Raw genomic sequence first — 27,508 nt, 5'->3', positions numbered from 1 at the left:
GTGTGTGTGTGTGTGTGTGTGTGTGTGTGTGTGTGTGTGTGTGTGTGTGTGCTTTAGGTGAAAGTTTACAGCTCAAGTTAGTTTCTAATACAAACATTTATATACACATTGTTATGTGACCCTAGCTGCTATCCCTATACTGTGACAGCACACTCCTCCTTTCCACCTAGGATTTCCCGTGTCCGTTCAACCAGCTCCTAACCCTCTCTGCCTTCTCATCTCTCCTCTGGATAGGAGCTTCCCATTTAGTCTCGTGTATCTACCTGAACTAAGAAGCACACTCTTCACGAGTATCATTTTATGTCTTATAGTCCAGTCTAATCTTTGTCTGAAGAGTTGGCTTCAGGAATGGTTTTAGTTCTGGGTTAACAGAGAGTCCAGGGGCCATGTGTTCAGAGGTCCCTCCAGTCTCAATCAAACCATTAAGTATGGTCTTTTTATGTGCATCTGAGTTCTGTACCTCACTTTTCTCCTGCTCAGTCAGGGACTGTCTGTTGTGTTCCCTGTCAGGGCAGCCATTGGTGGTAACCAGGCACCATTTAGTTCTTCTGGTCTCAGGCTGATGGAGTCTGTGGTTTATGTGGCCCTTTCTGTCTCTTGGGCTAATATTTTCCTTGTGTCTTTGGTGTTCTTCATTCTCCTTTGCTCCAGGTGGGTTGGAACCAATTGATTCATGTTAGATGGCCGCTCACCAGCTTTTAAGACCCCAGACACCACCCACCAAAGTGGAATACAGAATATTTTTTTAATAAACTTTGTTATGCCAATTGACCTAGCTATCCCCCGAAACCATGGTCCCCAAACTCCTGCACGTGCTACTCTTTCCCTCAAAGAGTTTGGTTGTGTTCAGGAAACTGCTTTGCTTTGGTTTAGTCCAGTGGTACTGACTTCCCCTGTATTGTGTGTTGTCTTTCCCTTCACCTAAGATAATTCTTCTCTACTATCTAGTTAGTGAATTCCACCCCCCCCCAACCCTTGTGACCATCAAAGAATGTTTTCTTCTGTGTTTAAACCTTTTCTTGAGTACTTATAATAGTGGTCTTATACAATATTTGTCTTTCTGTGACTGACTAAATTCACTCAGCTTAATGAGTTTCAGCTTCCTCCATGTTATGTTTCACGGCTTCATCATTGTTTTTTATCATTGCGTAGTATTCCACTGTGTGGATATACCATAATTTGTTTATCCATTCGTCCCTTGATAGGCGTCTAGGTTGTTTCCATCTTTTTGCTATTATGAACAGCGCTGCAATGAACATGGGTGCACGTACATCTATTCATGTGATGGCTCTTATTTCTCTAGGATAGATTCCAAGGAGTGGGATAGCTGGATTGTACGGTACTTCTATTTCTAGCTTTTTAAGGAAGCGTCAAATTGATTTCCAAAGTGGTTTTACTGTTTTACATTCCCACCAGCAGTGTATAAGTATTCCAGTCTCTCCACAACCTCTCCAGCATTTATTATTTTCTGTTTTTTGTATTAATGCTAGCTTTGTTGGGGTGAAATGGTATCTCATTGTAGTTTTCATTTGCATTTCTCTAATGGCTAATGATCATGAGCATTTCCTCACCATTCATATCATTAATGCAGAAGGTAGAAACGAGGGGTTGGAGAAAACAGAATAGGAAAACATGTTCCATGGTTTGCAAGAGAAGACAGGGCTATGAGGGAGATGCTGACCAGCCGCGTATCTGCTATGTGATTTCTGCGCTCATTATAAGCCATCTTCTGTTTAACATGGTCTTTTCACTCTGCTGTTTTCTTTGCAGATTTGACCACTGCTCCAGCAATCTCTGCAAATCATCCGCCTCGATCTCATTATACTGCAAAGGAGAGCTTTCTTCCAAACACACTCAGCCTCAATCTCCATGCCACCACGGGCTGCAGGAACCATAATGGGATGCACAGTTGAAAGACATTTTCCAGGAGAGAGAATGTTATTGCTGACATTCAAACCTGCAAGTGGATATTCATTAAATGTTCATTCTCTTCTTTCTGACCCCACCCCCACCCAAAAAAAACCCCACCTTTCTTTCCATCTCTGTCACTAAGCTATCATGGAGGCTACTCATTAAACTTATGAAGTTAACATTTCTGTTTCAACAGCTCAGCTACAGCAAGGGATTTCAAAATTGATTATACATCTAAAATAGATGCACTCCATTCATTACATATCTACACAGAGAGGCCACGGCTACTAACACAGCTCATCAGGGACAGGCTCGGGGAGCACTCTGTCCCTCGCTGAGGGGCCAGGGCTACTATCACAGCTCCCCAAGGACAGGTGGGGGAGCACTCTGCCCCTAGCTGAGAATGACTACTCTGATCCAGGGCTAATTTACAAAGAATATTTTAAAATTCTTCCAAATCACTAATTGTGTCTGACACCCCTGAGTACCCACCTTCATGTTATGCTTTTCTTCCTTGTGAAAAGGATAAAAAAGGAGTAGCATCATGCTAGGAATCACACGGCCAAGGAATTTTCATAAGACTCACAAAATGAGAAGTTTATGGATTTTCCTGTGGTGTCTTAAAAACAAGCATGATTACAAGAACCTGAAATCTCAGTCCCAAGAAATGTACCTTGGAGATAAAATCACTAAGGTGACAAAAGAGACACAAAATATATCTGAATGAGCTTCTAGTTACAGGGGGAATTTAAGTAAAAATGGAGCCATCATCTTGAAAAAAGTATCTAGAGTGGAAACGTTAGGTCACTTCCAACTTCTCTTATTCATCCCTCTGTTATATCCCAGTTCAAGATGTCACCAGCTCTCACCTATACCCAATGTCCTCTGGCTTATTTCCCTGTTTTCACTCTTGCTCTCATCTTCATCTGTAATTATTTGGATAAATGGCAAAGTGAAAATTTTAAAGTAAATATTATAACTCCATTCCTTATAAAATCTTCCAATGGCTTCTTAAACAATCCATAACCTCATTACCATGGGCTAGAGGATACCATGTTTTCAGCCCCATGTTTGTTCACTATGCACTAGCCACACTGGCCTTTCTCCTCTCCCTCAAATACACCACACTAGCTTCTGATTCAGAGCCTCTCAACTAGTTGTGCTTTCTAGCCAGAATGCTCTTCCCCTAGATCTTCAGAGGGCTATCTCCTTCTCTGTATTCAGACAACAGATCAAATGTTACGTATACAGAAAGGTCTTACCCAATCACCCTAGTTAAAGGAGCAACACACAGCCTTCTACCGATCATTACTGTTACACTTGCTTCACAGAATGTATTATATCAGAAATAATTTTATTTGTTTCTTCACAGGTTCACTGTCTCTTCCACTAGAATGGAAACTTCATGAGGGCACTGACTTCATCTTGTTTACCACCCAATCTCAAGTGCCCAGAACTATACCTGACATGTGAAAGGTATTTGATAAACATTTGTGACTACTTGAAACACTGACATATCCAGGAAAACATACAAATACATGGCACAGGAATAGAAAACAGGAACAAGCAAATTGTCAAGAAAAAGAAAAATCACCCACAGATAAAAAACAGAAAAAAGGAGAAACAAAATATCAAGAGATTTTCACAGGCCTGGATTAGGTTTTCATCTTAAATACAATGACATAGAAGCTCACTGATGGAGTGGCTCGTGTCCATTTCTTCTTCAAAGGTAGCTAGTAGGGCCAAGCACAGGGTAAAACCTCAGTAAAGACTGGGAGAGAAGAAAGGAGGATAGGACAGATGGATGGGTGGTGATATGATGGGATAGAAAAATCAATTAAAAGTTAAAACCTGGGGAGATTCAGAGTAGAAGAGGTGACTAAAAAAGAGGCAGAAAAATATCTCAACTGTAATCAAAGTAAACGGACTAAAGAGCTACAGAGCAATAAGATCAGAGAGCTGTTTAGCATAAGATGTACTAGAATTCAATCTCTTTTGACTATTTTCTGAAATATTCCAATTCTGTGAAAGTCCGGAACACTTAGAAAGCGTTAAATATCTTTTTGCCTTCTAATAACTAAAAACCTAGTCTAAAACTCTTTTGGAGAGAAACCAGAAACAGTCACATCCATATACCCATTTGAATAAAGCCTAAAGGCACTTACTTCTACAGTTGTTGGGAACAGCTCCCTACAGGAAGTGATACTGAGGCTAGCAGAAGGAAAAGACAAAACAAAGGTAGAAATATTTAAATGTGCATATTATCTAAGGGAAAAACAGTGGCTCAAGAGGGCCCAAGGTACAAGAATGGGGAAGTGGAGGGAAGTAAGAAGGATGAAAAGTTAGCTTCATACCCCCCGTGAAGGGCTCCTTGGATAATCCTCAGGAGTGTGAACTTCATCCTCCAGCCATACCAAAAGATCTTAAAGCAGAAAGATAAATGATAAACTCTCTTAGAAAAACAACTCTGGCGGCATTACAGGGCACAGAACAAACGAGATAGAGACGGGCGGATGAAACCATTGAGAAGCTATAGAAATCATCCTTGCAAAAAATCTCGAGGGCATGGAGGCAGTGGTAGTGGCAACCAGAGGATAATCGTACCCAAATTACTCTTCAAAAATAAAATCAGTAGACAAATGAGAGGGCCCACATGGATAAGGTAAGCAAGGCAGAGGAACGAATAGTGCTTGACTTTGAGGATCCAACACTGGGACAGGGAAATAAGAGAGACTGTTGAGGTTTGAGATAAACAAGGTTAGGAGACATAAGATAATGAGGATTTTATTTGGGAGGAATAGTTGAGTTTGTCACAATTGAAATAAGCAGGCCTTGTCAAGCTGACAGTTATAAAGGAATTCAGATTAAGAGAAGTAGAGAAAAATTCCTAAGGGAAGCTCTATATCTGATGCAAAAAAAGAGGATAAATATTTTTTGAGCACTGAGAATGTTCCAAGAACCATGTTAAGTAATCCAAATGCATACTATTGAGTAATCTTTTAAAGGTAGGTGAAATTAGCCTCATTTTACAGAAAAAGCAGCCCAAAATTTAGAAAGATCAAGTTTCTTGCCTGAGATTACACAGATAATAAATAGCAAATCTGCCATTAAACTGTGGTTTGTTTGTAACCAATGCCCATGATGATTCATAATTTGAGGCTTTGTCTGATTTACTCACTTAAGTGGTTAAGTTTAGCCCCTAAGTTTTGACAACTGTCTCTGTTACAAAATTCTGTAGAAGTCAGAAGCAATATTTTCCCCCTTAAAGAATTCATTAGGAATATTCATATATTCAATTACTCTCCATAACTTTTTCCTTAGTGACTAATCTAAACAAGTTACTCTGTCTCCTTGATGTGGACAATCTGAAAGTCCTTGTGGCCAATTATTCCCTCCTGGCAATATGGTTTGGGAATATGTAATTTTGAAAAATCAAGCACATTTGGTTCTTTTAAGCTTTACTCATGAGTCAAACCTCCAGTTACTCTGGAAGTCTTTTTTCTTATTCTTTTTGCAATTATGATTAAAAAAAAAAAGCTGGAATCATGTAGTATCTTGATTAGTCTCACTTGATACTAAGTCTCAACAGTCAAAGCTTTAAAAAATACCACCAAAGTGGGTGGAAGACTAATGGGAATTTTCATCCTGGTTGAAGAAACAGGAACAGGCATGATGGACTAGCAAGGGACCAAATTTACTCTCCTACCATAAGCAATTAAAAAGCCAAATAAGGTATATGAAACAAGGATCTTTACAATTTGGACAACAGGCAGCATGGGCATTGATCCTTGAGAGAAGGCAAGCAAATGTGATGACCCTTACGAATGCCTCAGCTTACCGTCTGGGCAGAGATTTCAGGCCACAGCATGAGCTGATGACCCAGGTGAAGTCCAGTAGTCTCTGAATTGAGAAGACAGAGTTAAAAATCAGGGGAGGCCAAGGCAGCTAGAAGTTGCAGAGCAGAGGACAGAAGAGAGCTGAACAGAGACAGAATTCCGGAGGCAGCAAAAGGTTCCCCTCTAGCCTTCAGCTGAGTACTGATCAGCACTTGTGTGAGAAAACCACTCAAGGCAAGGGTAGCAACCACATGAAGGGAGCAGGCAGAATAATCCCCAAAGCTCACATGGGGCAGGGAATAATTTGTATTCCCACCAGCCTGAGAGGAAAAATCTTGTGTTAATAAATTGGGCATTAGAAGAGTATTCAGTACTGGAGAAAAATTAACCCTCCACTAAAGGCTTCTCTTGTTGTTGTCATATGACGTCCAGTCAGTGCCGACTCATAGTGACCCCGTGCACAACAGAACAAAACACTGCCCGGTCCTGTGCCATCCTCACAGCCGTTGTTATATTTGAGCCCATTGTTGAGCCACTATGTCAATCCATCTCCTTCAGGGTCTTCCTCTCTTTCACTGACCCTGCACTTTACCAAGCATGATGTCCTTCTCCAGGGACTGGTCCCTCCTGATAACATGTCCAAAGTATGTGAGATGTAGTCTCGCCCTCCTTGCTTCTAAGGAGCACTCTGGTTGTACTTCTTCCAAGACAGATTTGTTCGTTCTTCCGGCAGTCCATGGTGTATTCAATATTCTTCACCAACACCACAATTCAAAGGCATCAATTCTTCTTCAATCTTCCTTACTCATTGTCCAGTATTTGCATGCATATGAGGCGAGTGAAAATACCATGGCTTGGGTCAGGCATGCCTTAGTTCTCGAAGTGACATCTTTGCCTTTTAACACTTTAAAGAGGTCTTTTGCAGCAGATTTGCCCAATGCAGTACCTTGTTTGATTTCTGGACTGCTGCTTCCATGGGTGTTGACTGTGGATCCAAGTAAAATGAAATCCTTGACAACTTCAATATTTTCTCCATTTATTATGGTGTTGCTTATTGGTTCAGTTGTGAGGATTTTTTTTTTTTTTTCCTTTATGTTACGGTGCTGAAATGGACCTAATGGCACCTAACAACAAAGGCTGCTCTGGTCCTGCCCAAAAAAAAGCTTAAAAGCAAATCTTGAAAGGATCCAACTGTGTCCAAGTAGCTTAAGTGCATCATAGAACACAGCTCAAGATTATTCGTGGGAATCAAAAATATTTAGCAGCAAACAAGGTAAAATTCATAATGCCGGACATTCAATAAAAAATTACCAGTCATGCAAAAAAGCAGGAAAAGATGACCCATAATGAGGAGAAAAATAAATCATTAGAAACAGATCCAAAAATGACACATTATAGATGACATCAGAAGTCAAAATAACTATCTGCCGTATGTTCAAGAATGCAGATAAGAGCATAAGCATGTTAAAGACATTGGATATATTTGAAAAAACAAACACCAGTAGTGGTCTTTGACTCAATCTCCTCACTATCTGAGAGTCATTTAAAATAATTAATTCCTAATTCCTCTTCAAGAAAAAGGGGGGCATCCTTTATTCTTTAAAATACTGTGATGGTAAACGTTGCTCTGGTATTTAAAAACATTATTTTCTGGCTTGACTTGTCAAACGTTTTCATTTCAGCAGATTTTGGATTGCCACAGAGCCTCAGCTAAGACTGAGGAACCTCAAGCTTATACATGTGAAGGAAATAAGTGGCTGGGGTTTTTGACAATCAAGTATAGAAAAACCTGACCAAATGCTTGGAACATTTCACTAAATACCAATTTCTTCTGATGCAATGGAAAGTGAGTTCAGAGAAAGCAGTCAAAAGATCTCAAAGACTGCAAAACTGTGCTGCTGTCCCCACTTTCATTTCTCCACTTTATAATGAAAATATGATGAACTAACCTACAATAATTTCCATAAAGCTAGAGTCAATGAGACCTTCTATTATCAAAGCACAACAAAACCTCAGAACATTTAAACATTAAAGTACTGTCCTCAACAACTTAGGTAAGAAAATTTGTTATGGTTTTATGATTACAAATTATACCTCCATCAGGAAATTAATGAAATACATGAATACAGAAACATACACTTACACACAGATACATTCATACAGCAAAAGACTGAGTTAGTACTGTTTATGTATATAATTGGTATTATACCACATAAGAAGGGAAGACAATGATCTACAATTAAGATCATGATAATACTATGGAAATAATTATACTTTGTTTATTCCATTTAATTCTTGTAACAATTCAATACTCATATATTAAACCTCACCCTACACCTCACAAACTATCCTGAGAGCTGTAAGAGGGTAGTCTAGTGGTTGTTCACCTTGGCTGATGGAGAGAAAGATATGAGACTGTTACTAGGGAATGGCTCAGTATGCTGCAGTGGTCTCCAAACTTTTATGCTTGTGGACACTTCTCAGTAAAAAAAGTTTTGAGCACACACTCCTAAAATAAGTGTGCTTATAAATTATATACATGACCTATTCTCTGTTTATTAAATTGTATATTAAACTAGTTGCCGTCAAGTTGATCCTGAGTCATGGTGACCCCGTGTGTGTCAGAGTAAAACTGTGCTCCATAAAGTCTTCAACCGCTGAATTTTTGGAAGCAGACTGTTGGGACTTTCCTCCGAGGTGCCTCTAGGTACACTGGAACCACCAACCTTTTGGTTAGTAGCCAAGAGCGTTAACCATTTACACCACCCGGGGACTCCAAATAGTGTCTATATTAGTAAAGCTTAATTTCTTTTCTTCAGACAAAAAATAAATACTAGTGTTTTCTTCCTATAGCCCAAAATGGGTAATCTGGCACACAATGCTGATGGCCATCTCGTTAAAGCATAAAAAAAAGGAAGACAGGAGGCAAAAGTTTTGGCTCCTCATCGTACATACTCACTCTGCCTCTTCTTCTTTACCTTCAGAGACTCTGAACTGCTATCTCTCTTTCATGGTACTGTCTCAATAAATCTTTTAATATTGCTTTCTTGGTGTCAATAAAAAAAAAAAATCTCTCTACTTGATCCATTTTACAAGAGAGTTTCCAACTGTTGCTCTCAGGGGCAAAGATGGGTCAAGAATCCTGACATATGACACATAAGGGAAGAAGGCCAAGAGGGTCCAAAGAGGACCAGGTGGTTCTTGGGAGGTGGAGGGGAATTTGTCCTGTTGGTGGATAGGAGGCTGGAGAAGGCTCAGAGCCAGTTTTAGAGGCTGATAGAAACCTCAAGGAGGTATGGTGGGTCTCACAATGTTTTTCTCCCCAGAAATCCGTCAGGAAATTTAAGTCCTTCTCTCATTAAGTAAGTGGTTGGTTAGTTATCCCTTCTAATAGTCATAAGATCACAGAAGGAGATTGTTAACCATTTCACAGAGGGAGAAATTACAAAAAATCCATAGTTAAATAAGGTCATCTCTCAGTTGTAGCACTGCCTGAGTTCTTTCATTTGTAACACTGACATGAAACGTATCATCACTTCTCTTTGTAATCTGTTGTTTCTAAGGTGACAAATCATCCCACCTACCTTGTAATTTGTTACAACACATTTGAGGTCAAACTGGAAAGGAGAATGTCACAAGAAATGCAAGGCTCCAACAGCTGTTCACCAAGAAAGGGGGAGCTGCAATGCTCGGATATGCAAAGAAATCTAAAGGGATGGGGATGTTGGGAATTTAGACCTGGACCAGACAGGTGTGTGGTCTGGTGGTTTTGTCTGATTTTTTAGTTAACTTACATCACTGAGCCTCTCCCGAGAGCTGCTCCGGTGGAAGCCCTTGGACTCTCCACTGGCGCTTTCACTGTCGCTGTCCCTGCAGCTGTTCTGCCCTGGCTTGAGCTAAAAGAAAAAGAGAAGAACAAAAAGGACAGTCAGTAGTGCCCTCACACAACTCTTACCACCTGTTCCTTGAACCTCGTCACGGGTGCATCATTTAAGGTTCTGACCATTAGCATTCTTCTCCGTTTCCAGATAGCGCAAGGCAAACTGCCAGAGGAGAAACCACAAGGGTAGGATAAAGCGAAACACGATGTCAGCGTAGCGAAAAGAGAGAGTGAGCTTTAAGATAATGCCTGAAAGTGTAACGAAGGTCTATGGTTCTTGGAAGGTAATTTTCCCAGGGATTTTTTCCTTCAATTCCATTGTGATGCTTTGTTTCAATAATTAAAATAAAAAGGACCATAAGCATTAAATAAGCTAAAGCCAGATTGTACCATGATTTCTCCCCTGATTTCTTCTGTTCTTCTACTGAGAAAATAAACAACCAAACAAAACAAAACAAAAAAAATTTCTTCTCCTGGGAGAAAATGATGAAATGCTGTGATGTTATCTTTCAACCATTGGGAAAACACTTAACGATCTTGTTTTTTTTAGACAACATTCCAGACATCTCCTGCCAGACATATAAAAGTACCAGATTAAGACCTACAGCTTAAGTAAATGAAGTCAGCACTCATTCAACAAATATGTATTAAGTGCCTAATTTGTGCCAGCTACTAAGTGCTGGAGATAAAGTGCTAAGCAAAAAGTGTCTGATCTTCTGAAGTTTACATTCTAGTGGATTCTACACATTTACCTAGCTCTGATCTTCCATTGAAAACGAACACACAGAGTTGACAACCATCTGCCCATGTAACACTATGAGTCACTCACATGTGAACCATTAGTCTATAATGTCATCAGCATTGCAGAACCTCCACTGAAATGCAGAAAGTTAAAAGACATAGACCCTTCACGATGTTCTCAATCTAGCAAGAGAAAGACAGTGCAAGCCAAGTAGAACTAACAACACAAGGAAGTAACGCTAAATAAACGGAAACCAAAAAGAGAGCCAGTGACATGGAGAGACGGAGTGATTTCTGCAGCCTTCAGTTTTCAAAGCCGACCGATCTCACGTGGCTGAGAAGATGAGGGAAGTCACTCCCCGCGTGGGGAAGGCAGAAAAGCAAAGGCAGGGAGAGCAACATAGCAGGAAAGGATCAGGAGGCTCTGAAACAGAGCGCTCCCTCCGGGAAGAAATAGGAAGACACGTTAGACGGCTGCACAGATCAGAACACAGTCTCAAACAAAACACAAGCCCCAATTTTCTGAGCGGAGGGAACTTCAGAGAGCAGAACAGGTGATGGGTAGCAAAACTTTAGCCTGCAGGTTTTCCAGTGGCTCTGGAGCCAAGGGGTCAGATGTCAGCAAAGTAAATGGGGAGTGAGTATGAGGGGATATCCTTGGACCTTCAGTGAGCCACTAAGGACTGCAGTTCAGATGCCACTTCTGGTCATACCATCAGCTCTCCCCAAATCCCCACAACAGAGCATTCTTTTTTGCTTTCAGCCTCTCTTAATCTACGTTTATCACTTTCTACTAAAATCTCTTTCTCCAGGAAGTCTTCTCGAATGGAGACCAGAAAATTGATGCTAATTTTACTCTGTATCCTCTGAGCCCCTAAGTACTTAGTTTTCTCCTAAGTTAATGCTAAATCTGTTAATTCTAAATTAATTCAGATGCAAGCTATATGAGCCTTTTATTACTACTATGGAATAAAAGTTCAGAATATTGTCATTCCCTTCCAGTTTTCACTTTTATACTTATAATAAAGGAGGATTTAATCTAAAATGAACATCACCTTCTCTCATTTTCTGAACATATTACATACATCCTGCCTGACTTTCCTGTCTTCAGTACTCCCCTTACCTTCTCTACACTTCCGAGTTCAAGATTTTTTCAAAGATCAGATCTCGTTTGCTCCACTACAGACTTTGAAGAGCTCACCTCATTCTATATTAATTTTTCTTAATATACCTTCAAAGTTTACCTAGCATATTATTCCTCATGAAAAACATTTGATAATTATGACACATTTTCAAGTTTAAAAAGATCTATTGCTAGACGCAGTTATACTGACAAGAAAATTTGTATGCGAAATGGCTGCTGGAATTCATGAGCACTGCTAGAACTCTTACTCACCCCACTGGTTCTCCTAGTGACAGGTGGCAGGTATAGCTACCTCCAATTTATGGACGGAGAAACAAACAGAGCAAACGATCTGCTCAGAATTCGGCCAAAGACCTAGGACTAAAACCCATGCCATTACTGCCTCCTGCCCTCTTCACACTTTAATTCTTAGCATCCATTGAGATTTTTAAGTTTAATATGGATATGTAACACTATGAGTCACTCATAGTCCTTCCATAGTGAGTATTCTCCATATAATATATTTTTAATTACTTTGTGGTACCTGACCGCACTCACAACACAAGGGATCTGGTTAGGCGACGTCTGATCAAGAGATGTTTATAAAAACTCACTTCCCAACTTTGCTGAGAAAAATACACATCTAGCTGGGAATTAATGGTGTAAGATGTCAAGACTCTTCCTAATATACAAATGCCTTAACAAAACCATTGAACTTGGGCCTTTCCCGTGCTTTTTTATGAAAGGAAAACAGTGAATTCAACAAGGCCAGCAGGAGACTCTGAGGCCCTCATGAAAATGATCTGACTGAATGTTCATCTAGGCTAAGGGTAAACAGTGAAAGCAAAACTCAAGAAGGGCTGGGAGGAAGCCGCTTGCTGACCTTCCTCATGCTATGCCAGAGAAAGCACTTCCGTGAATACTCTTCCAAAAACCTAACATAAAATCCACCACATGCTGCCCTTGACTCCTCCAAAGCCGGGCTCGAGTTTAAAGGAAACGCAGGATTTGAAGCTGTCAGACAGCTCAATATTTCAAAGAAATGGACTGACTACACTAAGTACTAAAGCTAAACCACAAGATTTCAGGCAAAGAAGTATTCATTCCTAATCCCATGAATACATTTTCAAACTGGCATTTTCAGACACATTCAATGGAACATTTGGGATAACATAACTAACTCAGAAGTTGTAATCCTTTACCTGAAATTCCCAGCTATTACCTACAACCAAGAGACACTGCAAAGGCCAGGTGCTGGCTTAAACATTTAAAGACCTAAGAAAAATTGATCTGCTTGCATTGATTTGTCAAACCATCCATAGAGGCTCTGTTATAAGAAAGGTTTTGCTGTAACTGATGTAAAGAGATTTATTGCAATCGGCCTTTAGATATCAAAAGCCCTCATTTATTTAAAAATGACTGTAACCCACTCTCTAACTCCAGAAGTTTTTTTCCCATTAGAATATTAAGTAGTTTAGGCATCAGAACTACAACAGACAAAATGAAAGGCAGCTAGAGCCGGCATGAGTGGCAGTAATTCTATCAACAAGATTATCATATTTCATAAAATATAAGAAGTCAGTTTCCGTTTCCTTAGACTTCTTTGTCAAAAACACATCCTCCAAAACCTGAAATTGTGATCTCATTATAGAGTTAACTGTTATTAATGGCTAATTAGGAAAATAACGATCCATGGTTTTACCCTCACCCAGGGCTGAGAGGAGGTGGAGCAATTCCGTGCACATCTGCCAACACTTGTAAGCCAGGCCACACCATTCTTCTCAGCTCAAGTGTGGGGAGATCCAACAAGATGCTGGATGCCCAGCAGGTGTCATTAACCTTTCAAACAAAATTTACAGAAGGATAATGTATGTGGAGAAGGTAACTGCGCCTGGAACTCGAGAGTTATGACGTGAATTATGCAGTGCAATGCAGAAGGAGGTCTAAAAAATCTTGCAGGGTTTTGGTTCCTCAAAGCAACATATATTCCATTGCAGACTGCTGAGCTTTCCTGTAGGCATCTAAATGACCTCTATTACAAAGTTTTAAAAATGTGTCAGTAAGCTCAACACTTCCTTTTTTCCATGAAATTTTATAACACACCTGTAGACTTCACCACCATCAAAGCAGCAAATCTTTAATCTCGTAAAAATGCTGTCGTCGTTTTTCCAAAATAAAAATGTCCTCAAATTTTCATTTCTAAAATGGGGGAAAGTTACATGGATTGGGTGACATTTGCACTATTTTATTTCTTAGACTTTAAAAGGTATTCCAGATGAGAGATACATGACAAAAACTAAAGAATCTAATGAAAAAATACTGACACATCAAATAAGCTCTTAGGAAATAACCACCACAACAAATAAAATCACACAGTCGAAAAGAAAAAGCTATTTTTTTTAAGCATCACAAAACATATTGAATTTTTAAATGTACAATTAAAAAAAAAAAAAAACCTCAAAACCTGTTGCCATTGAGTCAATTCTGACTCATAGCGACCCTACAGGACAGAGTAGAACTGCCCCATAGGGTTTCCAAGGAGCAGCTGGTGGATTCAAACTGCCAACCTTCTGGTTAGAAGCCATAGCTCTTAGCCACTGCACCATCAGGGCTCCAATAATAAGTCGTGTCTAAAAGCCAAAAATCAACAAAGCAGGACAGGGCAAGGAATTAAAAGAGGCTAAATTCCTCCAGGATCACAGAATCAGAAATCATCATCTTGTTAATGTTTTCAATTGTTACCCACTGCCGTCGAGTTGGTTCCGACTCAGTGACCCTATAGGATAGAGTAGAATTGCCCCATAGGGTTTCCAAGGCTGCAATCCTTTTATGGAAGTAGACACACATCTTTCTCCTGTGGAGCAGCTGGTGGTGGGTTCAAACAGCAGACCTTTGGTTAGCAGCAAAGCACTTAACCACTGCACCACCAGGGCTCCTTCAATAGCTGGAGTTTTAAGTATTTGATAATCACAAAGCTAACTATTAGTAATATTTCAATATTAAAAATACTTGCCTTAAAAGGATTCAAATTACAATCAATAGAGAAACAGAAAATAGGGAAATGGCAAGAAAGCAAAAGCATAATGCCAAATAGTCTTTAAAAAAAGCAGGGATATGTAGTTTGTGTTGGGATGGATGGATGGATGGATGGATGCTTAGGTGGGTGGGTGGATGGATGGATGCATAGGTGGGTGGGTGGATGGATGGATAGACAGACAAATAGACAGATTAGGAAGAAATCAACTAATTATTACTTTTAAAGAACTCCTAAATTTTAAAAGAAGATGGAAAAAAAGTTAGAACTAAATGGCTAGATGAAGTCTTATGTCAAAGACAGCCATATTATAGTGATACCTTTTATATTTTTGTCCTTTATACCAAAGAGTTAAGCTATAAACCTGTATATATCAATATATAAAATAAAACATATTTTAAATAATAAAACAACAGAAAGTGGTAGGCTTTAGCATCCTGCTACTCAGTAGGGAAGAAAACAAAACAATACAAAGAACATTGTTGTTATTGTCAGAATGAAACACTGCCCACTCCTGCGCCATCTTCACAATCATTGTTACTTTTGAGCCCACTGCTGCAGCCACTGCATCAATACATCTCTGAGGGTCTTCCTCTTCTTTGCTGACCCTCTACTTTACCAAGCATGATGTCCTTCTCCAGGGACTGGTCCCTCCTGATAACATGTCCAAAGTATATTAGACGAAGTCTCCCCATACTCGCTTCTAAGGAGCATTCTGGTTGTACTTTTCCCAAGACAGATTTGTTCGTTCTTCTGGCAGTCCTGGTATATTCAATATTCTTTGCCAACACCATAATTCAAAGGCATCAATTTTTCTTCAGTCTTCCTTATTCACTGTCCACCTTTTGCATGCATATGAGGCAACTGAAAATACCATGGCTTGGGTCAGGCACACCTTAGTCGTCAAAGTGACATCTTTGCTTTTTAACATTTTAAAGAGGTCTTTTGCAGTAGATTTGCCTAATGCAATACATTTCTTGACTGCTGATTCCAAAAGGACATAGAAATTTAAAACAATTAGTTTGATCTGGGCAATACAAAATAAATTTGGTAGTTTACAGATAGATTCTTCTAGAGCATCCATGAGACATTACCACTAACCAAAGATGTACTAGGTCCAGGAGCAGATTAACCAGTAAGCAAGGTACGCCCGGTGTTACTTGTATTTACTTACTAGTCTGTAAGATGTGGTGAAAAACAGGTGAAATCGTGCACTACAGATTAGTAAGCAAGCATGAGTAAGCCTGTGTGTACGTTGCTTACTGGGTACTCCATCCCTGCCTAGGTCACAACAACTATCAAATAAATCCGAAAACATAGAAATTACAGGAGCAGCCTACTTTGACTATAATAAAAATTAACGACAATATTTTAAACAACTAAATATTCGTATCACATAAAAAACAAAAGCCTGTTGCTGTTGAGTGGTTTCCAACTCTTAGCGACCCTATAGGACAGAGCAGAACTGCCCCACAGAGTTTCCAAGGAGCAACTGGTGGATTTGAACTGTCAACCTTTTGGTTAGCAGCTGTAGCTCTTAACCACTGTGTCACCAGGGCTCCATATCACATAGAGATTAAAAAAAAAAAAATCTCTCCACAATTAAAATTGGGTCAAACTGGAGGTACCCTGGAAAGCATGACCCATGGATTCTGTATCAGCCCAGAACTAAAACCATTTCCGAGGCCGACTCTTCAGACAGGGATTGGACTGGACTGTGGGACATAAAGTGATACTCGTGAAGAGTGTGCCTCTTAGCTCAAGTAGATACAAGAGACTAAATGGGCAGCTTCGGTCCAGAGGTCAGATGGGAAGGCAGAGAGGGTTAGGAGCTGGTTGAATGGACATGGGGAATCAGGGGTGGAAGGGAGGAGTGTGCTGTCACAGTATGGGGAGAGCAATTAGGGTCACATAACAATGTATGTATAAATTTTTGTATGGGAAAAAATAAAAAATAAAGTACTCCCATTCATAAAATAAAATTTTTAGGGTCAAAGAGGAAATCACAAACACACCACTTAAAAAATTAAGTAAACGAAAATTAAGAAAAATTTTGCTAATTATACTAATCAAAACAAACAAAAAGAAATATGACTATAAAGGAAATTAAAGGAAGGACACACTAAAAATGAAAAGAACATAAATTGTAAATTAAAATATTGTACAATTAATAAAGTAAACCACAATGGGGGGAATCAACAAAAATAAAAGAAACATACCTCTTATATATCTATATATAAAAAGATATTAAAAGAAAACCAAAATTAGAAATAACAAAAATATGATGTTTCTAAATTATAGTAGTAAACATTATTCCATAGTAAACATTATTTCAAAACTATAATCAAATAGTTTAAAATTTTAAAAGTTTATCAAGATTTTTTCCAGAGTATGGAAATCTAATACTTTGCCAAAATGTAATAATAAAGAAATCTATAAAGGGAACTATTAAATGACCTTCCTAGTTTAAAATAAGTATAAAAATCGAATGAAATACAACAAACTGAATTTAATTACAAATTAAAGGATAGTCCACCAAGATCTGACAGAATTTTTCACAAGCATTTAAGATATCATCAACTTATAAATGGGCACAAGGGAAATTTTTGAGGTGCTGGCAACATTCTAAAACTGGAGTGTGGTGATGGTTGCACAAATGATTTTCCAAAAATCATTAAATTGTACACTTACAATGGGTGAATTTTCTGGTATATAAATTAAATATCTCAATAAAGATGTTTCTTTTTTTTCTTTTTTTTTTTTTTAATTCCATCAATTTAACTCTTACTCCAGTAAGAGTCCCTTCCCCATTAAGGGCTTACTTAATTTAGGCCAAGGTCACCCAGGGTAATCTCCCTTTCTTAAAGTCAGTTGTGTCATAGAAGATCACCTAAGCATGGGAGTAAAATCCATCATATTCACAATCCCAGGGATTATACAGGGTGTGTGCAGTAGGGGGGCAAGTACCTGCTGTCATAGTGGGTTTAAAAAGTCGAGAAAAGGAGAAATTACCGTTACATCCATGTACCATAAAATCACTCGAATGGAATCACAGATGTTTTGTTAATGCAAATAAAAACACAGAACTCCTGCCTGGACTTTAAAAGCACTAACTATCCCTGTTAGTGCTCTTCCCAAATAAATATTTAAGGTATGATTGCAAAGACAGTGATTTGAAGGTTGTGTTACAAACTTTTGAAGCACTTCCACATGCCAATCATATATATTTTTTAATGTTTAAAGGGGTTCAGTGGACTTCATCAGAGTAGAAAATACTAAAAGTTAATAAAATAAACAGAGGAAAATAATCCAAGACCAATCTAACTACACAGTCTCAAACATAAACACAAGAAGCAATTGAGACAATCAAGGGCAATCTGAGCCACTTTGATATCCTTCCAGGAGACACACTTAACCCAGACAGCAGAACTTAATAATATTCTACCGTGTATCATGAGAATCATTACTCTCTATGATTTGGCCAAGAGGCTATTATGATACTATTTCTTCATAACCTAATAATGTGAAGGCAAGAGAATAGAAGTATAAAAAGCAGTGCTTGATATAAAACATACATCTCTATGTATAACTTGGGTACTATCCCTAGGTTGAATTACGTTGACGAAAGGCATAACGTACCTGACTTTTCATTGTTTGTCAAAAACATAGTCTAAATAACTACAGCGGAACAGAAGATGACCAAGAATAGGACTAAAGAGAAAAGGCTGATTGAACAGGTGGTTGGTATTCCTTGCGTATGGCTGGACTAAAAGATAAATGTTTTCAAATAGGCTCAGAAATTGATACAAAATACTCAAATGCAATGCAAATATAATTTGGTGAAGGAACATTTGTCTGCTTTGGTATAGTTTTCAGCCTTCTGATAATGAAATTTTGATTATTAAAAGCAATTTTGAGATAATCCTATTTAGTTGTCAAGGGTGATTATACAAAAATAACGAACACCCAAATTTTATTTTTTATGTTTTTCTGTAAGAAAACATGCTTTCAAACAACTTTTTAAAAGGCCTGGCATTCTTAAAAGTAACCATCACCCTCAAACATAAGTCTAAAACAATACTTTTATGCCTCAGAGTAAAAACCAAAGTCATTACCATGATCTAGAAGAAGTCTCTGGGTACTGATAACGGTTAGCTCAACTACCATATGAAATGTTGGTGGTTCGGAACCACCCAGAGGCTCCTCAGAAGACAGGCCGGGCAATCTACTTCTGAAAGGTCACAGCCTTGAAAACCCTGTGGAGCAGTTCTACTTGTCACCCATTGGGGAACCAAGAGTCAGAATCAACTCAGTGGAAATCAACAACAACAGAAGCTACTCATATTATCTGGCGTCCCACTATTTCTCTGACTTCGTTTTCTACTGCTTTCTGCCTCGCTCATTCTATTACACTTTTACTGGCCAGACATTCTCTCACCTCAGGCCTCTGTACTTTCTTTAACCCAGGGGACACGTGGCTCACTACCTCAGTTTTTTAGATCTTTATTTAAATGTCAACTTTGTCAGTTAGGCCTTCCTTGATCGCCCTATTTTCAAAGGCAACCCCACCGCTACCTAACACCTTCTAATATCGTACATATTCTACTTATCTTGTTTGTTGTATGTCTCCTCTAAACTCCCCAGCCCCCAACTAATTATAAGCTACATGACAAAAAGATTTTTATCTGTTTTGTTATAGAGCCTAGAACAGACCTAGAATTTATTAGATACTTGGCAAATATTTAATTAATCATAATCTTTAAGGTCTACTACATTTATATTAAAATCTCCCACAAAACAGCCCCCAGAGCTATCATCAAAGAGTATGACTGGGTCATAAAAAGTCAGTCTTCTGGGACCGCCAGTGAGGACAGCTCCAAAGCTGAGTGGAAACGTGGAAAGTAGCACGTGCACTGGTGAACGTGTGGGCTTTGTGAGCACATAAAATCAGTCTTTAGCTTCCTTTTGCTTCAAAAAGTTCCAGGGCCGATTTTGTTCTTGAAACACTGATAATACATAATTTAAGATATTTTAGATAGTCAGGTATAGGACTATAAAATGAAAGGTAGCATACAATTATAGTTAGTTTAATAAATCTTCATTCTGGCATTTGAAAATTTTGAAAGTACTTGTTCAGCAAAAGGTTAAAAACCACTATCAAGAGAAGTTAATAGCACTCTTAGTATTATACAGACTTACTGATGAGACTGCCACTTTGAAGTAATTTGGATAATATGAAGCATTTAAAAAATCCTATTTATTTTTCCTCCTAACAAGTGCTTTTTTAAAAAAAATCCGTCTTATTCTCTTAAAATCAATCCATCAAAAACCTTCTTCCAATACATCCCATAAACACAGAAACCTTTAAAAATGTATACTACCAAACACTGACTTCTTAATAATAACAATATTAATAATATTTATAAAAGAAACTCCATAGGTTAAAGGAATAAATACATCCTCCACAGTAAAATTTTAAATGAGAAGGTACTTTCAGTGAAGGTGGTAAAAGTTCGTTCTTGTCATCTTGCAACGAACGGCTTATATGACCTCTAGTAACAGCACACTGCACTTAGCAAGAGGATGTGCTCACTAACTGAATTAACTCTATAGTTATACACGGTCATTGTGGCACCATGTCAATGATGTCCCCATACCCTACCTTGTCCTGCATCACTTACTTGCATTACCTGTCTGGCCCCTGAGGAACCCAAGTTAGAGATTCAGGGTTTACGACAAACTTCACTTCCATATAGCAAGTGATCTTCACTAGGCTGCAGAAAACTTAAAAGTTACAAAGCCTCTCCCATTTTTAATGTGGGCAAAATACACATAGGGAATGGAATAGTCTTATTTTGAATGAGAGCAGGTGGGGTAAAGAAGGCTTACATAGAGAACCATAAATTTCCCAACTATCAGTAATTCTTGATCTAAACACAGGGCTTCTCTCCAAGATGCAGAAAGATTCAAATATGTGTAATTTCTAATTCCTGGCATGATTTTAGCTGATTTGCATAAATTTATGAAGAAAGAACTTGACAATTTTCCCCAACCTAACACAGAGATGAGAAGACCAATGCTAGGCCCCGTAGAGACATACACTGGGACCCAATGCAGTGATTAGTTCTCTCCATTGTAGTTCTACACATACATCTGGCAGTTAACTAAAGATGACACTAGCTGAGATTTTCACTTTGAGGGTAGGAACCAATGTTTGGCTATTATCCCTGGGGCAAAGGCTAGTAAATGAAGGGTTTGTTCCTGGCCCCTGCAGCAACAGTGCTAACATATATTCTCAGTGGCACCCAAAATTAGTTCAATATAACCAAGAAAGGAAAAAATTAATATACCTACAATGCAGAACAAATACACAATTGTCATGTTATTTCTACCATCACAACAATTCTGTAAATCAAATAGTTGTTATTTCCCAATTTGCAGATGGAGAAGTCAAAGCTGAGAAAGACTAACCAACCTGCACAAAGTCACTAAGGCAGGAAAGAGGCCAGGCAGGACTGGAACCAGCCTGGCTCCACTCCACGGCCCTTAGTGGTTATGCAGAGCAGTGTGGGACAGCAGGAAGAGCACATCCTTAGAATTAAACATTTTAGCTCCCTTCATCCCACTAAATGTCTAAATTCTGTCTCGACCTTAAATATATAATGCTCAGCATGTGCAAGGGTGGTCTTACAGTTTAAATCAACTACTAAATCAGCTCAGTACTATTCTTACCACATTATGAAAAGATGAGCCAACTCATCCTTCATTAGGAAAAAAAAATGCAAAAGAGACAGCACATACAAAATATGCACAGCAGGTAGGAATAAAACCACAGCTATTTGGGACACGGGTGTGTTTTAAAATTATTGTTCACTTCCACATTCCAAATTCCCTGAACTACAAACAGATAAAAGTTTTACAGATTACCCTTCAAAAAAAAAAAAAAAAAAGACAAGAAACACAAATTAATAACTATTTAAGCATTCTGTTTCATCATGATAACAAACAGATGGTTTTAATATTCTAGAGGCTAATTCCTGGACAATTAAAAACACAGCAAGACATTAACATCTAATGAAACATTTTAACTACCAGTATATGCATCTGCCATTAATTCCCACACAGTAAGGTCTTGGATCTCCTCAATCTGTTCTTTATTAAGGAAAGTTTTTCCACTCTGAATTTAGCGAAGTAGAGAATTAACAACTGTTTTCAATCAGCAATCAGCAGGCTATTTCACCCATGTGTACTGGAACCATGTACACTATCAGACTTAAATTTATTCTTACGATGGCTTTGATGTACACACATTTGCAATTTTAAAACAGATCCAATTTTCTAATTAGGTTCCCCTCCCCCTAAAAAAACCTATACCACATTAGTCTCTTGATATACAACAGAAACTCTCATTGAGCTGTTCCTAAAAAAGACATGCATGTGTGTTAGTTACAGTTTTATCCTACATTGATGTGGTCACTATTTTAGGCAGCAAGAAACCAAACAGGTCTGTGAGCCAATACAGTGATGGTAATATAAGCAAAACCAAAATGGTTTTGCTGTTCCCAATGATAAAAGTACACTGATTCATTATAACTGCATTTATTCAGGGACTGGGCAATATTAGGAGCCCTGGTGTTGCACTGGTTAAGAGCTAGGGCTGCTAACCAAAAGGTCGGCAGTTCGAATCCACCAGCTGCTCCTTGGAAACCCTATGGGGCAGTTCTACTCTGTCCTATAGGGTCACTATGAGTCAGCATCAATTCAACGGCAACAGGTTTTTGCTTTGTTTTGTTTTTTTGAGGCAATATTAACTATCTTTCCCAAGTCATGTCTTCAACCCCTCGCACATTCTAACCACATACATATTATTCAGAACTGATCAGAAAACCTCTTTGTATCCAAGTCACATTAACAATAGCGTGTATAAGAAGTGAATTAAGTCACAATAATCTAACATTACTAAAGTAGGCTAAAATCACTTGCTGTGTATTTCATCATGAGCTGGGAGTGAGGGGTTGAGCTGAGGGGTTGGAGGTGCCCCAGTCTGAATGCGGAATTAGACTACATTGGTGGTCTCAATAGGGAGTTCCACTGTTACATCTCATTTTTAAATGAGGAATCCTAAGTAGCCTTTGATGGAGCATAGACAGATCTCCTCCAGGGAGTCAACCAATACAGTCATGTGCAGCATAACATCCGTTCGGACAATCGACCGCATATACGTCTGTGGTCCCATAAGGTTGTAACAGAACTCAGAACAGGATGTATCGAACGTAACTGGACGTAGCAAATGCAACAGCTTCCTGCACACAACAGGTGTTATCTCATGTCTCTTGTATACAAAGTGGTTGCACTGCCAAGTGTATAATAGTACAGTACATATATAAACTATAATACATATGTCTTGATAGTCATAATCAATGCCATGCCTGTGTTACTGGTTTATGTACGTACTGTATTGTATTTTCTACTGTTATCTTAATGTGAACTTTCACTACGTACTATGGTGTTCCCATGACATCCAAATTACATAACATCTTATTTCACAGAATGTATTGTAGACATTAATCAATGCATAACTGTACACACAAAGGAAAAAGGTCTGGCTGCTCTTTATAAGCAAAGAAACCACCTAAACCCACTGCTGTAGAGTTAATTCTGACTCATAGTGACCATATTGGACTGAGTACAACTGCCCTCATAGAGTTTCCAAGGCTGTAACTTTTACAGATGCAGACCGTCACATCTTCGTCCCAAGGAGCAGCTGGTGGTTCCAACCACCGACCTTTTGGTTCGCAGTCAAGCGCTTTAAACACTGTGCCACCAAGGCTCCTAGGCAAAGAAAAGCGCCCCCAAAAGTTCCTCATCTTTGTCCTTTCTCTACTAGGCAAATAAGTTAGTTCTGGTTACCCAAGTGACAAGTATCTGAAGAACCTCAAATTAATCTCAGTCAGTCAAGAGACCCTTGTTTCTATAAAAGCAACATCTCTTTAGCATAAATGAACTCTCAAAAACACTGGGCTTTTCCTGTTCCAGAATATTATCATCTAACACATACTGAAGTAGACAGCATGAAGCCAGAAACTTGAGTTTGAGTCTCAGCTCTACTAATTCACCAAAGACCTCAGTTCTTTCATAGACGAGTTAAGCCATGCAATTTCTAAGTTCCCTTCTAATTCTGATGTTCTATAACTCCAAGATCCATATTAAATTAAACTGTCACCAAGATGAACATTAATAATAGTAGCTAAAACTTACTGAACACTTACTATGTGCCAAGCATTATTCTAGTACTTTCCATAGATTACCTTAATTCTCACAACATTTGTATGAGGTAGGCGTTACTTTATTTGCACTTTATAATCAGAAAAATAAAGCACAAAAGAAGAGTTAACTTGTTCTAAGTTGCACAACTAGTAAGTGGCCAGGCTAGGATTCAAATCCAAAAGTCCTGCATATAGCCCATAATCTTAAATCACCTTGCTACATTGCCTCCCTGCCATCACTGTGAGGTCTGTAGTGTATATTAAGTTATGTATGTGCATGTATGTGTGTATGAGTGTTTAATAATGCTGCTGCTAACTTTTGACGCAGATTGCCAAAAATATCCTAGACTGCAGCTTCTCCCATTGTGGCACCACGTAAAGGCAATGATCACAAAAACAGTAAAGGAGCACTGGATACACTACGTTCTCAGATTTGGCAGGTTAAGACAGGATGACCAGTTACCATTAAGTGCTCTCATTTGTGTAACGGTAATAATCCTGTACACACTTATTTAATGCTATGTAAGTTTCCAATAATTGTACATTAAGCATCTAATTTAATCTTCACATAAAACTTCTAAGGTAAGTAAAGTAAATGTTAACAGTCCCCTTTACAGAGAATGAAACTAAAATTCAGAGAAATAAATGAATGAATCAAAGACACCCAGAGATGGTGGTGAGCTGAGCCTAGAGCATGAATCCCCAATCCCTGGCTGAATGCTCTGTTCACATATTTGCAGCACTGAACTACATGGTTCTCTCACAGCAACCTGTGAGGTGGACATAATCATCACCATGTTAGGGTTAAGTAAGGTGAGGCTCATACTAACTCAAGATAGAAAATGGTAGACCTAGAACTCATAGCAGGTTTTTATATTCCAGAGTCTGTGTTATTCCACAACATTATGCCATTCTGGAGTATCATTACCATTCATGGGGCAATACATGCTCCAGCCAATTACAGTGTGTCTGCTCCTCTGGGTAAATGATACTTCTAACATTTTCTGACTTTGTGGTCAAACGTTTTAGGGTAAGCAGTTAGCAAATCAGCTCTAAATAATTATTCTGGCATCTGTGTAATAGAAGAAATTATGCATATAACATCACATATCTTGAGGATATTTTTACAAGTGTCTCTCTGTCTCAAATCCCTTAAAGGACTCTTTAATACAGATTGTTTTTTGTTACATTAGACCTGGAAAAGCAACTGAGAACATAATTTCATTTACTTTAGCCACGTAAAAAGAGAAATTTAGCTTAATTTATGATGAGGTAAATGCTAATCAACTAAAGTTAATCCTACTTCTTATTAGAAATCTATATGTGTCAAGCAATTCTTGTTTAGTTTATAACTTAATTGTTACTCTTGGCTCTGGGTATTTAGTATAAAATTATTAGAAAAAAAAAGTAGAAAGGCATTGTAGACCAGCCCGCTTATTTTAAAAGGTCTACTAAATCCTAGTGCTTATGCCTATAAGATTATAGCTACTACAAAAAAATATAAAATAAATGTGGGATTTTCCTAACAGAGTAAACATATTTTAAATATGTTATTTGCCCAATACTTGCCCAGAGCATAAAAAGGAGAATATTTGATAAAAGAATAAGGAAAAAAAAAAAAAAGCAGCAATGACTAGAGGTGATGTGGGCAGGATATTCAGGCTGAGGGAGAGAGGAAATATTTTTAGTGGAATAATGTTTTATTTCTACAGAAAAAAAAAATTTCCACAGACACATTAACAAGTCATTATTGATACACAGTCTCTACCTTTTTAGGAGAAGCGCGGGGAGAGTCTGCATCTTTTTTTTGGCAATTCTTATGAAAATTAATAAGCCAGATGGCCTTCAATAAATGTACAGAGCTAAAGAATTTAGTTTTATAGAAAAACATCAATTAGCATAGGAAAATTAGCAATTAAGCAACCATTACACAATGTATATCAATATTAATGACTGAGCATATACAGTAAAATTCTAACATGAGCTCTGTTAGAACAAAATATTTTTTGAAGCACTGCTCTTTTACTGTGAAAAGTTTATCAGTACTTCACAGCTGTCCTTGAGTTCCATGCCACACTGTTGTCCTACTGGAATAAAGATATTTCTGGATCTTGTCATAAACCACAGGAGTTCCTCAGCAATTGACCTTTCGTCCAATGTCATTTACTATTTCTATTCTAAAATTTTAAAATTTATTAACTTATTAACTTTTGTTGTACATGCAATTCAACTTGGCCCTCTTGAATAAAAGAATAGTTCAGCTATTACAGCTCTCTACTTTCAGTGACTTTGTGATCAGGTTTATGGGGCAATACAGTGAGAAGAAATCTATTTAAGCGCCTCTCTTAAAGTCCAACCATAAAGAATGTAAGACCAGGTCCAGAAAATACCCTAAAGCACAGAGATAATTTGTGCAAAGGTGGTTTTAACCAAGCATTTTTTTGCTGGGACTCCAAATGCAAAAGACATTAAGATTCAAGGCAGTAGGAGGTTCGGTAAGAGGTACAGTAAGTGCACAGAGGTACTGCAGTGACCAGGAGAAGAGCTGCATACTGAAGCAGCTCTTACATGAAGGAATCCTGTTGTTTGAAAGCCGATGCCTTCTAGAACACTGGAACACTACTGAAAATATATATTTGCCATTTTTATTGCTTTTTCTCTAACCCCGAATTTTCTGTAACACTTTACTTGCCAAAATATGCTTTTCAAAACATAATTTCAAATGGAATCCGAAATCAGAGTTGTGAATATATATTTAAGTAACTGAAGAGAGAATACTGCAGAAGAACAAACACTTTTTACCAATTATGCTTTTTAATCATTTCTGCTCTCAAAGCTAATAAAATGTCTCTCTGCAGTGACTGAAAATATTACCACAAGAAAATGTTTGCAGAACCTGACTTTTTTAGAGAGATCTTTGAAATTTAAATATGCTTGTGAAATACTCATCATTTCTATTTAATATTAAATAGGGTCTGTAATTGAGATACAACATATACTTTTCTGCTCTACAAATGCAAATGGTCTTCCTAAATCAAGGCTTTAATCTGTCTGGAAGAATAAGCCAAGAATCATCGCTCTCACAAGTCAGAGAGACTGCTCACTATGGGCACAGGAGATCCTTGCCCCACATTCAAGGGAGGCAAGGACAAGATCCACTGTGTTACAAGACTTGAACCGGAGAAATGAGCTCACCAGCCGGAGTTACGTCTGGAAGCCACCACCATCTATCAGATTTTTGAATTGTGGTGGCTTTTGTGTTGCTGTGATACCGGAAGCTATGCCACCAATATTCCAAATACCAGCAGGGTTATCCCTGGTAAATAGGTTTCAGTGGAACTTCCAGACTAAGACTAGGAAGAAATGCTTGGGGATCTACTTTCAAAAATTAAACCCAATGAAAACGTTATGGATCATAACAGAACACTGTCACACTTGCTTCCTTTGGACACTTCACCAGCAGGGATCAATCACTAGAGGAAGACATCAAGTTTGGTGAAATAGGGCCAACAAGGGCAAGGAGGACCCTCAGTGAGATGCACTGACATAACTGCTGTAACAATGGACTTGAACATGCTGCAGTGACCTTGAGGATGATGCAGGATCAGGCAATATTTTCTTCTGTTGTACCCAAGGTAGCCATGAGTTGAAGTGGACTCAGCAGCCAGCCAGCCAGCCAGCCAGCCAGACAGCCAGACAGCCACCCACCCGCCCGCC

At 38.4% G+C, this 27,508-nt stretch overlaps 1 protein-coding gene across 2 annotated transcripts in view; it reads right to left on the bottom strand.

Moving 5' to 3' along the window:
• Nucleotides 1-27,508, bottom strand: part of AUTS2 (activator of transcription and developmental regulator AUTS2) — a 1,348,477-nt gene that overhangs the window by 756,146 nt on the left and 564,823 nt on the right. For both annotated transcript variants that reach the window (XM_023735302.1, XM_023735301.1), the window contains exon 4: nt 9,542-9,643. In XM_023735302.1, the coding sequence (XP_023591070.1) occupies nt 9,542-9,643 (102 nt within the window). The remainder of the gene's footprint in view (nt 1-9,541; nt 9,644-27,508) is intronic.

This window comes from Trichechus manatus, unplaced genomic scaffold (assembly GCF_000243295.1).
Source record: "Trichechus manatus latirostris isolate Lorelei unplaced genomic scaffold, TriManLat1.0 scaffold00077, whole genome shotgun sequence".
In the NCBI taxonomy this organism is placed as follows: domain Eukaryota; kingdom Metazoa; phylum Chordata; class Mammalia; order Sirenia; family Trichechidae; genus Trichechus; species Trichechus manatus.
This window is presented reverse-complemented; position numbering and strand designations above follow the sequence as displayed.